Here is a 16,935-nt window from a genome sequence, read left to right as displayed (position 1 = left end):
TTAAAGGTTGAGCTTAACTTTCTTGTTTTTGCCTCTATCAATAAAGCCTTCACTTTTTAACAGCTTTCTCATCTTGTCCAGTCACCTTCAAAGGTTTGTGTATGTGGTCAGTAAAGTACCATAGTCCTACGTGACCATAAGGCTGCTCTGTCATCAGAGAGAGAGGTGATTTAACCTGAGGGTCACCACATCTCAGGCGATGGGAGAGGTTAAGAAGGAGAGCCCTCAGCCAGTAAGGGAACCCACACAGTTGGGATCACTGCAACACAAACCAGCCATCCAGCCAAATGAGCTAACTGACCCTCTTATATGCATCCTGAATGTCTCTCAATTCTCACATCCACTCTAAAACTGTACAATGTAGTTAATATTGCCTGCCTGCATTCTTCTTTCCAAATGTAGAATTCACAATTCAACTTGTTAAGTGTCATCTTCCATGTGCCTGCACATTTCCTCAGTCTTCCTACATTCTACTGAAATATTTTATACGGCCATAGATAGAGTCATACAGCCATAGAGTCATACAGACCCTTCAGTCCAACCAGTCCATGTTGACCATGTTCCTAAAATTAACTAGCCCCACCTACCTACACTTGAGCCATTTCTCCCAAAGCTTTTCTATTCATGAATTTATCCAAATGTCTTTTAAATGTTGTAACTGTATCTGCATCCACCACATTCTTTGGCTGTTCATTCCACACATCAGTGACTCTCCGTGTAAAAAAATTTACCCCTCGTGACCTTTTTAAACCTTTCTCCTCACACCTTAAAAATATGCCCCCCTAGTTTTGAACTCCCCCACCCTAGGGAAAAGACCCTTGTCATTCACCTTATGAGTTTATCATGATTTTATCAGCATCAATAAGGTCAACATACAACCTCCTATGCTTTGGTGAATAATGCCCCAGTCTTTCCATGTCTCAAGCCCTCCAGTCCTGGTGACACTCTGGTTAATCTTTTCTGAACCCTCTCCAGTTAATATCCTTCCTGTAACAGGGTGACCAGGACTGCACACAATACTCCAGAAAAGGCCTAACCAATGTCCTGCATAGGTTCAATATTGATGAGATGTTCCAACTCCTTATTATGTATTTTTGCCACTGCAAAGTTTTGAAATTTTGTCCTTTGTACCCCTGTCCAAATCATTTCTACATAAAGAATCCTAATATGGTGATGAGGTGAATGCTGCTAAATACTTGTTTTCAATCAAAACAATGACCAACCTTCAAAACTTGAGTATTGCTGAAGGAAAGCACAATTTGTACAAGGTTTTCATCTTGCCCTCAACAGAGAAATTCACAAGAATTTCTAATTTAAGGGGAGAAGCAATAGAGGGTGAAAAATGTTATTTCCCTTTAAGTCAGTATTTCTTGCAGATTGTCCTGACAACACTAAAAACCTTGTGTAAAATGTCTTTTTTCATTCACTATTACTCTCCCTTTCCTTTGGTCTAATTTGCATCCGCGTTACGATGGTTCTTTTTATTTACACGTGCTCCAAAACTGCCAAAAACTCAGTTCTGTGGAACATCTGGAGCACAGTATGCAGGTTTTGTCCCCTTTAGATGTAGAAGGAAGTAATTGCATTGGACGCAATTCAGAAAAGGTTCGCTTGATTCATCCCAGACATAAAAGGCATGTCTTATGAAAAGAGATTAAGCAGTTTTGGCCTATACTTGCCAAAGTTTTGAAGGGTGAGAGGAGATCTAATTGAGGTAAATCAGATGCTAAAGGAGATTGACAAAGTGGGCGCAGAACAGATGTTTCTCCTTGTGGGGCAGACTGGAATGAGAGGGCAGAGTTTTAGACTCAGGGGTGACACATATAAAACAGAGACGCGGAGGAATTATTTCCCTCAAAGGGTCACGAGTTTGTGGAATTCACAATCACAAAGGGTGATGGATACTGGGACACTGAATAAATTTAAGGAAGAGAAACAGATTTTTAATTAGTAATGGCTAACAAGATTATGAAGAGCAGGTCGGAAAGTGGAATTGAGGCTGAGATCACAGCGTCAGAGATCCGGATTCAATTCCCGCCTCAGGCGACTCTCTGTGTGAATTCACGACTGGTACCTTAGTGCAGTGCTGAGGGTGTGTTGCACTGTTAGAGGCCCCATCTTTCCAATGAGACATTAAACCAAAGTCCCATCTTCCTGGTCAAGTGAATGGAAAAGATCCCATGGCCTTGTTGAAAGAAACTTAGGGGAGTTAATTCCAGAATCCCAGTCAATGTTTGTCCCTCAACATCACACAAAAACATTAATTAACTGCCAATTACTTCATAGTGTTTTTAATAGCAGTTTGCAAAATACATATTAATTATATATCCCTTCCATTTCAACAGTGACTGTACTCCATTATCAATAAAAGGGCTTTGATATATGCAATAGTTATGAACTAAGCCATATATTTTAATTTTAAAGAAACTTTGAAATTTAAAAGTTAAAAATGAATCAATCAATAGAAATTTTCCATTTGGAAGATTTCTTAAAATTTTCTCTGCAACTTTCTCCCCATTTATTTTATTATTTAACAATATCATTCTCCGTGCATTTAGCGATTTACTTTAAGCAAAATCATATATTTTCCTTCTGATCAATTTGGGATTAGAAGCAAGATATACACAAGACTGATTTTTTTAAAAAGTCAGCAGACATTTCCAAAAACAATAAGAAAGGCAAGAATATTGGATATCGGTGACGGTGCAATAAATATGGTTTGTAGTGTATTGTAATGGTGTCAGTTGGTAAAAATGTTCCAATTTTGAAATGGACTACCTACTGTGCTAATGGGTACAGTTACTAAAGTAGTTTTCAAAAGGGAATTCAGTAACTGCTTGAAGAAGAAAAATAATTGCAGGGTTATGTGGAAAATCAGAGGCGTGGAATCTACTGGAACTAGCAGAGACTAGATTGGCTGAATCACCTCCTTCTACCCTATAGAATTTGTTTTATGTTGGAGGTCTCTGAGTTTGCTTTACTGAAGGAACTTTGAGTACCCAGCCCTCCTTACCACACCTCTTCCAGAATAAGGCAAGTCATGTAAATAATCACAGAAGGTCACTGATGCACTTTTTTTTAATCATATTTCTTCCATATTTTGGCTGATCTTTCTTCTAATTTGTTGTGTTGCTATTGCCCATTGTATTGTGAAACATGAGTTTCACAAAGCATTGGTTAATACTTAAGCTTCTGCAAACAATTTATTGCTGAGTCCTCGAATACAGAGTCTTTTTTTAACTAAGTTTCACAATTTTTACTTTTCACTAACTTCTTGTACGAGTTAAAACTATTTTCTCTCCTTCCTATCAAGATAGATCTGGCAACATATATTTTTACCCAATGTTAAATACTGATTTTGTTTCTCATTCTTTATTACCCTAGGGGCAGCACAGTAGCTTAGTAGTTAGCACTGCTGCCTCTCAGCGCCAGGGACGTAGGTTCGCTTCTAGCCTTGGGCAACTGTCTGTGTGGAGTTTGCACATTCCGCCCTCCGTGTCTGTGTAGGTTTCCTCCAGGTGCTCTGGTTTCCTCCCACAGCCCAAAGATGTGCAGGTTAGGCTCAATCGCCCATAGTGTAGGTTATTAGTCAGGGGTAAACACAGGGTGCAAGAATGGGTCTGGGTGGGTTACTCTTCGGAGGGTCAGTGTGGACTTGTTGGACCGAAGGGCCTGTTTCCACACTTATAGGGATTCTGATTCTAATTCAAATTAAATAATTACCACAATAACAGATAGTACATTTCAAAGTATCTGATGATATATTTGTGACATGTTTGCTTTCATCTTGAAAAGGAAAAGTTGGCATAGACTTACCAGACCATAGGACTGTTTGCTCATTGAAGAGAGATGATTGGTGGTGGTTTAACCAGAGACCACCACACCTCAGACAAGGAGAGAGGTTGAGAAGGAGACTCTTTAATGGTTACCTCAGCCTATGCAGGAATTGAACATATACTGGCCGGTATCATGCTGCATCTTAAACTAGCTTTCCAGCCAACTGAGCTAACCAATCCCACTTTCATAGCATTTAAGAAGAAACAATTGTTTTCATGAGTTTTAATATTCCTTATATTAGTCTTTGTCTTAACTAATTCTCTGTTGTTACTGAAGAAGGGTTATACCCGAAAAGTTGTCTTCTCTACCTCCTGATGCTGTCTGCCTTGCTGTGTTCTTCCAGCCTTCTGCTTGTCAACCTTGGATTCCAGCATCTGCAGCTTTTTTGTCTCTTTATTACTAACTAGGCCAGCACTGATTAGTCATCTTAGTTGTACTTGGCAAGTCCATGGTTGACCTTAATCCTGAAGTTTTGTGGCCCATGTTGTGAATATAGTGATTTTGACTGAGGGAAGATGAAGAGACAACGATTCATGTTCCTAGTGGGGATATTGTGTGACCTGGAGTGGAGCACGAAGACAGGACATTCCTATAAATTCTACCCTTCTAGGAGTTGGAAATCTCAAGTTTGAGAAATCCAATGGTTTTCCTCAGCAATCCTGACCCATGCCATTTTTCTCTCACATATCCACAGATCAGGAATGTTCAGTGTGCAAATTACGGTAAGATGGGCATCCTCATTATAAATCAAGGATGACAATCCAATTTCCTCCCCGACACTGTTATGTCTCGTGGTCCAGGGGTTTGAAAGTATCTTAAAAGCACATCAGGTGCAGACATTTGTGTAGAAACTGGAAAGCTTGGTGAAAAGTCAGAACTATTCCAAAATATAAGTGCAAAGTGTGTTATTGGGCATTATATTATAGTGTGAGTGTATTTTTAATGCACTGATTCAGCATAAGGATCTGTCCCTGAAAGGTGAATTGACTTTTCCAACTTATGCCTTTGTTCACATACTTTACACTACTTTTCCAATAGAGAAAGGACCATAATGCATTACTCTTCCAAAGGAAAAAGCACCACAATGCATTGCATTTCCAATGGAGAAAGGACCATAATGCATTGCCTTTCCAATGGAGAAAGGAGCATGATGCAATATTTTTTCAATGGAGAAAGGACCATAATGCATTGCTTTTCTAATGGAGAAAGGACCATGATGCAATGCTTTTCCAATTGAGAAAGGACCATGATGCATTGCTTTATCAAAGGAGAAAGGACCATGACGCAATGCTTTTCCAATGGAGAAAGCACCATAATGAGGAATCCTGCTTCTACATTAGAAGTACATTGTTTAATATCATGGTTCATTCATTTAGGCAAGTGTTTCAGATTAATGATGATTAACGCTTTCAGCCAACTTTTAAAAACAGGATAACTTGGCATTCCATTAATATTAACTTACTGCTTGATTTGATTAAGCACCCAAAAATCATCCTTTTACTAATAGCCTCCACTTTGTCACACTTCCACAGTCGGAAAACATACCCATCTAAAGTTAAATTAATTCATCTTGTCACATGTTCCTCCTCATTCCTCAAAATATACACTACTTCCTGTAAACTGGAAGTGATAGAGACTTGCATCACCACTTCACTTTCAGTTGCATTGCTCAGTAAAGCTGAGTGAAGGGATAAAGTAAGAACAATTCTATAATTTTCTTTGCATCGCTTAAAATATGGATTTTACATTCCATCTCTTCATGCTGTCCTTCTCAGGTAAGTAACACAAATTGCATTAAACTTCGCTGGGGAAATTAAATTGTGTGCATTAGACCAGGTTTTATAGAAACATGAATTGTTAGCGGAGGTCTCTTCCAGTCCTACTGTCTTATTATGTTTGGAATCCTTGCATATCCAATCATCCTGTAGCAAATCCAGTCTGCAGAACATCCATTAGTTCTGGCTCAGTTGTGGAACAGTAGCCTTGGCATCCAGAATATTATGACTCAAGTCCCACTCTAGGAGACTTCAGCACCGAAGCCATGGTAACACACCAGATTAGAACTGAAGGCTGAGACCCCCACCTCCCTTCTCCAAAAAGGTTTCATGTTGTTAAGTTGAAGGAGATCAGAGGAATGATCTGCCCAGTCTTTCTTCTTCAGTCACCCACAAACAAATCATTTAATTGTCAGTTTAGGGAGTTTGCTGACCGCAAATTGGTCAAGGTATTCCTTTCTCACATTGTGATAGTGACTGTAACTACAGCATATTTTATTGTTTCTAAAGCACTCTGAAGTCTTTTAAGATGCTATGTAAATGCAGCCTTTCCTTATCTTTTTATCATTAGCCTAACAGCTCTTGGCAGTTTCCTAGGATTCCAGGCAGCTCACCTGTCCATTTCAGCCCCAGAGTGGGGATTCAGCCTCTGTCACACAGTTCAACACTATGATTGATTGAGATGTACAAAATCAAGGCTGACCACTACCCTGTGAGTGCCACTCGTTTGCGGCATGTCCAATTGAGCATTCAGTCCTCTTATCCATCGCATGCCTTTCCACACACTCTCAATTGCAATAATTTGATTTTAAAGAGCTGCTGGGGGAAATGAGAGGTATCACACCATGTATTCTGCTTAGGTGGTTTGATCTGTCCTGAGCCGCGCTGTGAATTATGAAGAAAGCTTCTTCCATTTAGGATGAAGCAAAGCAGGTTTACCTTGAGCAGGTGCAGTAAAAAGGGATGATTGGAAAATCACATTCTTGCAAAAATCCGGCTACAACCTGATTAACTATGCTCTGTCTTCCTGACATTGAAACCGTCAAAAGTTTTGTGGTTTTCTGGTGAAACTGATGTGGTAGCAGGCGAGAGCAGTAGCTCTCTATATCGGTTCGCCTGATCCTTCAAACAGGATGAGTGCTCTGTCACATCGTGTTGATTTATGTTGTAGCTCTTTCTAATTCTTTTCTACAAATTGGAATGAGAGGATTTTTTTTAAACTCACGGCCATCTGATTGCTATCTGATTGGCAGGGTTAAGCATTCCAGGCGACTTCCTGGATAGAAGTTTGTAAAGGTCTAAATGATGTGGGCTATGGCAAAATTAGGTGATAATTACTAAAAGACCCATCTCAAAGTTGAAATCATCTCACTCCTTGAACATCTGACTGGCCAACTATTTGCTCTCAACAAAGGAAGAAGGAATCCATCGTGTTACACGGTACAGGGCCAACCTATCCAACCAAAATACATCTAATCAGATATATGTACAGACCTCTCTGATCAACCCTGTTATGTATGTCATTGCTCATGCAAGAATTTCGTTCCTTGCCACATGTTCCGATTTACTTTAAACATTAAGGGCATAAGGACGATCTCATAATACAGTAGTTGTTGTGGTTCTGTTCGCCGAGCTGGGAATTTGTGTTGCAGACGTTTCGTCCCCTGTCTAGGTGACATCCTCAGTGCTTGGGAGCCTCCTGTGAAGCGCTTCTGTGATGTTTCCTCCGGCATTTATAATGGTTTGTCACTGCCACTTCCGGTTGTCAGTTCCAGTTATCCGCTGCAGTGGCTGGTATATTGGGTCCAGATCAATGTGTTTGTTGATTGAATCTGTGGATGAGTGCCATGCCTCTAGGAATTCCCTGTCTGTTCTCTGTTTGGCTTGTCCTATAATAGTAGTGTTGTCCCAGTCGAACTCATGTTGCTTGTCATCCACGTGTGTAGCTATTAAGGATAGCTGGTCGTGTCGTTTCGTGGCTAGTTGGTGTTCATGGATGTGGATTGTTAGCTGTCTTCCTGTTTGTCCTATGTAGTGTTTTGTGCAGTCCTTGCATGGGATTTTGTACACTACATTGGTTTTGCTCATTCTGGGTATTGGGTCCTTTGTCCTGGTGAGTTGTTGTCTGAGAGTGGCTGTTGGTTTGTGTGCTGTTATGAGTCCTAGTGGTTGTAGTAGTCTGGCTGTCAGTTCAGAAATGTTCTTGATGTATGGTAATAGGACAAGCCAAACAGAGAACAGCCAGGGAATTCCTCGAGGCATGGCACTCATCCACAGATTCTATCAACAAACACATCGACCTGGACCCAATATACCGGCCATTGCAGCGGACTGCTGGAACTGACAACCGGAAGTGGCAGATTCAAACCACTATAAATGCCGGAGGAAACATCACAGAAGCGCTTCACAGGAGGCTCCCAAGCACTGAGGATGTCACCTGGACAGAGGACAAAACGTCTGCAACACAAATTCCCAGCTCAGTGAACAGAACCACAACAACGAGCACCCGAGCTACAAATCTTCTCACAAACTTTGAACAGTAGTTGTGTTTTGGAAAATTCTGAAAATCCAGCTGAATTGATATTTCAGGCAGGATATGGGCCAGCTCTACTCCTGATATGCAAGTGCAACTCTTTGAACTTTAAATAGTCACACATGTGTCAACAATTGAACAGATGTTGATGTTAATGCGCTCCTTATGAATCATCTTATCTGATCACTGGGAGCTGCTCCAATCTTCTATGTTTCTGTCTGCTGAGGGTATTTCCCTCTCAGTTCATTCCTGTTAAGCCTGATCTACGTTTTGAAACTATTGCCATCCAACAGAAATAGTTTTCCTTCACCTAATCCCTTTACAATATTGACAAATTGAAGACTTGCAAGCTGTGTACAATCTCTCCCTGTAACAAAGCCCTTGGAGCTGATAGTCCCAAGGGGAGCAAGGTTCCAATTCAGAATGCTTCCTGCACAACTTCTCAAGATGCGCTGGGCACAGGAGTCCCTTGAAATGTCGTTAGAATGATCAAAGTAGGAGTTTAAGGTGAGGAGTCTCAATGTCCATTTTTAAGTGTTAAGTATTCGAGATACATTTTACAGCTGTGGGTGGCATGGTGGCACAATGGTTAGCACTGCTGCCTCACAGCGTGTGAGACCCAGGTTCAATTCCCGCCTCAGGCGAACTGACTGTGTGGAGTTTACACATTCTCCCCGTGTCTGCGTGGGTTTCCTCCGGGTGCTCCGGTTTCCTCCCTCAGTCCAAAAATGTGCAGGTTAAGTGAATTGGCCATGCTAAATTGCCCATAGTGTTAGGTGAAGGGATAAATGTAGGGGAATGGGTATGGGTGGGTTGGTATGGAGTTGTTGGGCCGAAGGGCCTTTTCCACACTGTAAGTAATCTAATCTAATTACTCACTGTTGCAGTGATTTACTTTATTGAGTCATAATGCATATTGTGTCATAATTTCTCACTGAACAGTTTCAGGCGCCATACTAACTGGAGCTGCTGTCATAAATGGATCAGTGGGACAATCCATTACCATCAGTTGTAAATACAACAAACATTACAGCAATTCTCCAAAGTACTGGTGCAAAGGTGACAACAGGGAAGACTGTGTAATTTTAGTCAAAACCAAACATTCGAGGAAGACAAATTCTGATGGGAGAATAACTATAGAAACTGACAATGATGCAGGAGAATTCGTAGTCAGGATGGACCGCTTAACAAAGAGTGACCAAGGCCTGTACTGGTGTGGAATTGCAAGGTTTTTGTGGGACTTGTTGAGTCCTGTGGAACTTAATGTTGCTGAAGGTAGGATGTTAAAAATTTTATTATTGTGCTCATTTCCCAGCTGGATATTTGAGTTTGTTGTGTGGTATATAACATGTTTTTTCAAATATTTCCACTTTTCAGTGGGCAGTTGGAAACCTGGTAAATAATGAAGGCTGACACTGAGCCAAGTCTAATGGGGTGTCTCTATCTCCACCCAGAGGAGTATGGGATACCCACCCAGCACAAGAACAGCAGTCTTGCAGCAATCTAGCAGCTGATTGGCCATTCATTGGGTGCATCCGGGCTCCTGGTCCAAAGAACCAAGGAATCCCTGGCCCCTGATGAGGAGTCATCCAGATTTGAAACATTAGCTTGCTGTCTCTCCCTGGATGCTGCCTGACCCACTGTGAGCTCCAGCATTTGTTATTTTCACCCCTGGCCTCTGGCTGGAGTTCTCCGAGGGAAAGTTTCCTGTCTCTGAGGCATGGAGGTCCCACCTTCAGGTTCTAGGTTTGCTTGCTCAGCTGATAGGTTTGTTCTCAGATGGTTCGTCACCATGCCAGGTAGCATCATCAGTGAGCCTCTGGTGAAGCGCTGGTGTTCTGTTCCCACTGGCGGGTTGTCTGTCTTGGTCTGTTGTGGTGGGTGATATCACTTCCAGTTCTTTTTCTGAGTGGTTGGTAAATGGGGTCCAAATTAATGTGTTTGTTAATGGAGTTCTGGTTTAAATGCCAGGCCTCTAGGAATTCCCGTGCGTGTCTCTGTTTAGCCTGTCTTAAGATGAATGTGTTGTCCCAGTCGACATGCTGTCCTTCTTTGTGTGTGTGTGTAAGGATACTAGTGATAGCCGGTCACGTCTTTTGGTGGCAAATCGGTGTTCTTATATCCTGGTGGCTAGTTTCCTGCCTGTCTGTCGGGTGTAGTGTTTACTGCAGTCCTTGCAGGGTATTTTGTAAATGACATTCACTTTGTTGGTTGTTGGTATAGGGTCTTTCAGGTTTATCACCTAAGTCCCACTTCAGTTTGTGGCTTCTCACCTGGACCACACCAGTAAGCGTAGGAGAGGGTGTTGGGTATGGGTGTATGGGTGATTTATGGTGAGTTGAGGGGGTGAAACTGGGGCAGGGATTGGTATCAAACTCAGGGGCGGACAACAGAACACCCAACATTGTGGCCACCCTCCCCACCTTGCCGCAGCTACAACAAGGAAATATGTCGGATTGAATGTTTGTCAAGAGCCTTCCCACATACTTATTGAATCCCAGCAGCTGTAGGATGACGTGCCTGAGGTTTGTTTCATATTCATTCATGGCATGGGAACGTCACTGACTGGGCTGGTTCCTCGGATGCTGCCTAACCGGTTGTGCTTTTCCAGCACCACACTCTCAATTCGGATCTGCAGCCCTCACTTTCTCCATTTATTGATGGTCCCTAATTGCCCTGAGGGGAGTTAAGAGTCAACCCCATTGCTGTGGGTCTGGAGTCATGTGTTGGCCAGACCAGGTAAATCCTTTCCTGAAGAGCATTAGTGACTGAGATGGGGTTTCCCTGACAATTAGCAATGGTTTCACAGTCATCATGAAACTCTTACTTCCCAATTTCTTTTACTGAATTCAAATTCCACCAACTGTCATTTAGGATTTGAACCCAGATCTCCAGACATTATTTGACTCTCTGGATTAATAGTCAATCAACAAAACCACTCAGTCATCAACTCCCTGTGGAGCATGAATTGTCTACATGGGCATCAATTGGTCTAGCTATGGGCCAGCAGGCTTTGTAAAAATGTAGAGGGCAGCACTGAGTAGGTTGTTGGCAGATGTGGGATTTGATGTACCCCCTTACTTTTAAACCTGTCAGCATTAAAATCAACCCACAATGCCTCTTTTTCATGCTAATTCTACCTTAGCAAAGTTTCTTCATTTTTTATCTGCAAATCTCTGATTGCTTAGACTGTTGTGTAATACAATTTTGTGGGGTATAATCTAATACATTTGCACCGTTTTTAACAGATCCCAAGGTATCTCTTTCAGGCTCGCCAGCAGAAGAGGAAATTCTGAGGTAAATGTTGTACTTACCTAAACCTAGTCCTTTCTGATCTTCTGTCTGCAGCTTAATGATCATACGAAAAACATGAGACAGCAGGAATATGTGAGGATCATGCCATGGCTGAAATGTATTAGCTCTGAGGAATGATTGGGGAGGCAATGATCATTTCATTGGAACACAGAAGGCTGAAGAATGATTTAATTGAGATGTATAAAATCACATGGGGTTTGGGCAGAGTCAATTGGACAGACAAACCTTCCTTAGCAGAGTACACAATAACCAGGGGGTCTAGGATATAGTATTTAAAAGAAGATTGAAAGGGAGAATGGGGCATGTGTGGTAAGGGTCTGAAAGTCACTGCTCAAAGGGCTAGTTGAGCCAAAAGCCCTCTCTGGTTTTGGAATAGTCAGAAATGGAAGATGGGTTGGGAAGACCCTATTGGTAACTAATGCACAGGTGCAGTGAAATTGTTCAGAAAACTTACACTGGAGATGGATTGATATTCACCTTCTGCGACCCTCCCTGATGCTGAGCTCAGGGTGGAGAAGTGGGCTGGATATGGGGAACTGCTGATACTGCTGATGGACCTTTTTCCTCAGCTTATATTTCATTTTCAATTGTTTTTCACAGCAAAGTGTGTTGGTAGAAGCTAATTCATGTGTTATGCTGTCATTGCAGCATGATGGGTATTGAAAAAGAAACTGTTGAAATGTTGCATGCAATTCTGGTCTCCCTCCTATTGGAAAGATGTTGTAAAACTTGAAAGGGTTCAGAAAAGATTTACAAGGTGTTGCCAGGGTTGGAGGATTTGAGCTATAGGGAGAGGTTGAATAGGCTAGGGCTATTTCCCTGGAGTGTCGGAGACTTAGGGGTGACCTTATAGAGGTTTATAAAATCATGAAAGGCATGGATAGGGTAAATAGACAAAGGCTTTTCCCTTGCAGGGGGGAGTCCAGAACTAGAGGGCATAGGTTTAAGATGAGAGGGGAAAGATATGAACGAGAACTAAGGAGCAACTTTTTCACACAGAGGGTGGTACTTGTGTGGAGTGAGCTGCCAGAGGAAGTGGTGGAAGTTAGTACAATTACAACATTTAAAAGACATTTGAATGGGTTTATGAATTGAAGGGTTTGGAGGGATATGGGCCGGGTGCTGGCAGGTGGGACTAGTTTGGGTTGGGATATCTGGTCGACATGGATGGGTTGGACCGAAGGGTGTGTTTCGATCCCATACATCTCTATGACTCTATTTACTACTGTATTACTCTTGGCACTTGGTAACTCTGGGATTTGTGTCTTTCCAACATGCTGCTTGTTGTCTGCTCACTTTAATGGTTAGAAAGCCATGAGTCAAAGTGTGTAAAAATGTCACATGCTCCAGGAGAACAAAAGCTGAAAAGTATTTTTGATTATCTGTAAGTGTAGTCAAATAACTCACAGATCCAAGCTCACTCTATGGATTCTGAAATCTATTTTGATAGAAATAATTTTGTCTTCTATCTACCTAGGAAAAATTCTATGTATTATTTTATCTGGAGCATTTTACGTTGGTTATTCTTTGCCATTCTCCTCATCTGGGCCATTTTAATCAAACTGAAAATATAGATGATGAAATACTGGTAAGTTGTTCACTTGAATAATTTCTGTGTATTTAAGCTTAAGAAAAAAATTGGAAGGATTCTCCATACTCATTGTCAATATTTTTAAAAAAGATTCAGAACATCACATTTCTGAAATCAGCATTCACTAATTTCATCTTCCTCAGAGAATATTACCAGAAAAGATATTTGGTAGATAATGGTAGATACAGTCGGCATTCATTTCATTAACCTTCTAAATATAAAGTACTTTACATTCAGAATATTAAATTGATGAATATTATGCACAAGTAGAATGAAAATTCCAAAACATATCTATTAAGATGTCCCAAAATACAAAGGAGGGATTTCCTGCTTTAATGTAAAGTGAGTGGACAGTTGGTTAAAATATCTGAAGTTGACAATGCGTTATGAAAATGAGGGCAACCCATAAATGTCTGCTTTAACTTCAGCCCAATTTCCTTTCCATGGATCACCCCCGGGAATGAGGAGGGTTTTAACTTTATTACGCAAAGACCTCACTAGCACTATGTGATTCTGAATGTAACTGCATTTACAAAGGTGTCCTGAGTTTTTGTGAAACTTACCAAGGAAAATAAGCTGTGAGGACAATGACATTTGAGGGACTGAACATCTGTCAGATTAGAAATTGTTAAAATACTGAAATCTTGCTGACGTGAATACCTTTTATTTGAAGTCTTGTTCTGAGAATGTGTTTTTACTGTGTTAGTAGGAAGGGGTCATGAAGTGAGACTGGTGAACAAGAATGGGGTGTGAGAGTTAAGGATACACTTCCAATGGTCAGTGTGGACTGGTTGGGCTGAATGGTCTGCTTCCATGTTGTAGGGACTCTATGATCTTCTGCTATCTACAGGGGCTTGAAGGGTGTGGATTGTAGGATTCATTTATTGTTTGTTTTTGAAGCTTCAGCGCAGTGCCAACAGTGTCATCACATTACAGATCAGGATGTCCTATTTTGCTGTCCTCAATAGGTCTTTAAACCACTTGCGGGAGGAACGGTTCCGTGTCTTCTGACTTCCTCAGTGACCTCCAACCACCAAGCGATTGCAGGCTTTAATCCAATGTCACTGGCAAAGTGCTCAATAACCTTAATCTATCAAAGTGACGGGCTAAAGTGAGAGGCCATTCAGCCCACTGCCAACAATCTTTCCACCTTGCCCTCCCATTGTCAGCATTGAAAAGCTGAAAAGGAAGTTTTATTTCTAAAATCTGCCTTTAACCCAGTCTCAAAAGAACAGAAGCAAATATAAATAGAAATTGCTGGAAGGAAGGATAATGGACTCAAAATGTTAACTCCCCCACACACTTTCTGTGGATGCTGTCCACATCTTTTGAGTTTCTCCAACAATTTCTGTTTTTTGTTTTTTCAGAACTCTAGTATCCACAGTTCTTCATTTTATCTCAGCAAAGCAGAACCTCAATAAGATTAATTAATATGATTATGAGAAAGAGAAGAAAGGGATTCTCATTCTCCAGCATGTTGATTCCTGTATCCCAGGAAACAAAACAGCATTAAGTGTGATTAAAACCAAAAGTACTGCGGATGCTATAAATCAGAAACAAAAACAGAAATTGCTATAAAATCTCAGCAGGTCTGCCAGCACCTGTGGAGAAAATCAGTTAACATTTCAGATCCAGTGATCCTCCCTCAGGACTGATAGAGCTAGGAAAATGTTTATGTGCAGGAGATAGGATAGAGAGGAGATGTAAGGATTAACCAAAGAGGCCAAAGAGAGAGAAGAAAAATTGGACAGTCAAAGGAGTGATTAATGACCTGGTGAGGATGATAAATAGCTGTTAGTGGGGACTGTTAGTGGGGACTGTTAATGACTAGCAATGGGTATTGTGTAATAGCAGACTGTGTGATAACAAGGCAGGATGTGAGGGGGTGGGGGCTGGGACATAGGAACGTTTTAGTCCTGAAGTTACTGAACTTGATTTTGGGTCCAGAAGGCTGCAGGGTCTCTGAGAGGAAAATGAGGTGCTGTTCTTCCAGCTTACACTGAGCTTCACTGGAGCACTGCAGCAAGCCTGGAGAGAGTGATTTTGGCCAGGAAACAGGGTGGGGTGTTGAAGTGGCAGGCAACGGGAAGCTCAGTGTTATTTTTGCAGACAGAACATAAGTGTTCTGCAAAACGGTCACCTAGTCTCCACTTCATTTCCCCAATGTAGAGGAGAGCAGATTGTGAGCAGTGAATGCAGCAGAGTAGATTATGTGAAGTACAGGTTGAGCATGCTTCATCTGGGAGGTGTGTTTGGTTTCTTAGATACTGACGAGGTAAATGGGCAGATGTTACACCTTTAGCCATTGCAGAGGAAGGAGCCTTGGGGCTGTGGGGTGGGGTGTGGGATGTTGAGAGTGAAGGAAGAATGGACCAGGATGTCCCGGAGGGAATGGTCCCTGCAGAAGGCAGAAAAGGGAGGGGAGGGGAATACACATGTAGTTTGAATTGTGTTACACTCAAAATTGATCTTTTCACTGAATATATTCTCTCAATTCAATACCTTCTCCTTTTAACTATGTTGAAACCTAATGTCTGCGAAGAACAAATTGACTTTAAACACAATGCCTGCTTTCTATATGATAATATTTGAAACACATTTTGCTTTTATTTCCAGGACAATAGGATTTGTAACTTCAGCTGACTGTATCATCAGGACCCTCAGTGCTTTAAAGTATGGCCTGGCAATTGAACAACAAAACCATTTTCGTCATTTGCCACATGTATGGATGGACTCACTGGGTAATATTGTGTAATAACCCTGCTATGTTCTTTCAAAATCATTCATTCTCTTCAAGGGTCAAGATGACCCAGTGCAGGGTAACCACTGCATATAGGTCTAGTTGCTGTATAATTTGAAAATACCAACAAGGTTAGGTCAACCCTCAGTGATACAGGAGAGCTGAGTAGTTCCAACAAAGCCAGAAGGTGGAACGTTGAAAGAATTATTTGGATCTCCACAAATTTAAGGGGAAACTTCTCTTCCCACAGCTATTCAACGGCAGAGATTCATCTGAGTGATGGATTTCTGCAGCAGTGCCTGAACTACAGCCCCATGTTTCAATTTCCATTAATAAATGGATGTATGAGGTCTCACACGAATGGCGATTTCTAAGCTTGTAAGTTTAAATGGAGGCGACGACACTAATGACCATCATTAGTTTATACACAATAAAGTCTGATAGATTAATAATGGATGTTTGTCAAAGCATCAATTCTTCATCCATAGCGTTGATAACTGAAATGCCATTTTTCCAGTTAATGCATGTGTACCTGCAATGTATATTATGGACTAGAAATTCTTTAGGGGTTCTCTCGAGCTTTTGTTCCAATATCCTGTCAAAGTTATGCAGGAAATTTGGGAGAACCACCATAGAATTCCATGAAATAATCACCTATCAGCACTTGTTTTTATTCATTCACAAGATATGGACACCACTGGCTAAGTCAGAATTTACTGCCCAATGTGCAGTTAGACTCAACCACATTTCTGTGAGTATGGATCCACAATGAGGCTAGACCAGGTAAGGATGGCAGTTTCCCTTCCTAAAGGACAAGTGTGAACCATATGGGGTTTTTTTCTACAATTGACAATGCATTCACTGTCATCATTAGATTCTTAACTCCATATTTCTATGGAATTTAAATTCTGCCATCTGACGTGGCAGGAATTAGATTAGATTAGATTAGATTAGATTACTTACAGTGTGGAAACAGGCCCTTCGGCCCAACAAGTCCACACCGCCCTGCCGAAGCGTAACCCACCCATACCCCTACATCTACATTTACCCCTTACCTAACACTATGGGCAATTTAGCATGGCCAATTCACCTGGCCTGCACATCTTTGGACTGTGGGAGGAAACCGGAGCACCTGGAGGAAACC

The 16,935-nt window shown here is 41.4% G+C and overlaps 1 protein-coding gene across 1 annotated transcript; it reads left to right on the top strand.

Annotated features, from left to right (window-relative positions):
- The first annotated feature begins 5,509 nt into the window (after positions 1–5,509).
- LOC140467109 (CMRF35-like molecule 5) lies at positions 5,510–16,527 on the top strand. Its single transcript, XM_072563175.1, has 5 exons — positions 5,510–5,612; positions 9,088–9,420; positions 11,394–11,442; positions 12,938–13,048; positions 15,668–16,527. Exons 1-4 carry the CDS (start codon positions 5,573–5,575, stop codon positions 13,032–13,034), a joined length of 519 nt encoding a protein of 172 aa, XP_072419276.1. The 5' UTR covers positions 5,510–5,572; the 3' UTR covers positions 13,035–13,048; positions 15,668–16,527.
- The last annotated feature ends 408 nt before the right edge of the window (positions 16,528–16,935 follow it).

Source organism: Chiloscyllium punctatum, chromosome 45 (assembly GCF_047496795.1).
Source record: "Chiloscyllium punctatum isolate Juve2018m chromosome 45, sChiPun1.3, whole genome shotgun sequence".
Lineage (NCBI taxonomy): Eukaryota > Metazoa > Chordata > Chondrichthyes > Orectolobiformes > Hemiscylliidae > Chiloscyllium > Chiloscyllium punctatum.
The sequence above is the reverse complement of the archived record's forward strand: the minus strand, read 5'-3'. Positions and strand labels throughout refer to the sequence as shown.

What these genes read in the sequence shown, in the direction of transcription:
- LOC140467109 (XM_072563175.1), top strand. Translation starts at nt 5,573, where the DNA reads ATGGATTTTACATTCCATCTCTTCATGCTGTCCTTCTCAG. An exon ending in CTTCATGCTGTCCTTCTCAG is followed by an intron (nt 5,613 to 9,087) that starts GTAAGTAACACA and finishes CTCACTGAACAG; the next exon opens with TTTCAGGCGCCATACTAACT. An exon ending in GCAGAAGAGGAAATTCTGAG is followed by an intron (nt 11,443 to 12,937) that starts GTAAATGTTGTA and finishes CTATCTACCTAG; the next exon opens with GAAAAATTCTATGTATTATT.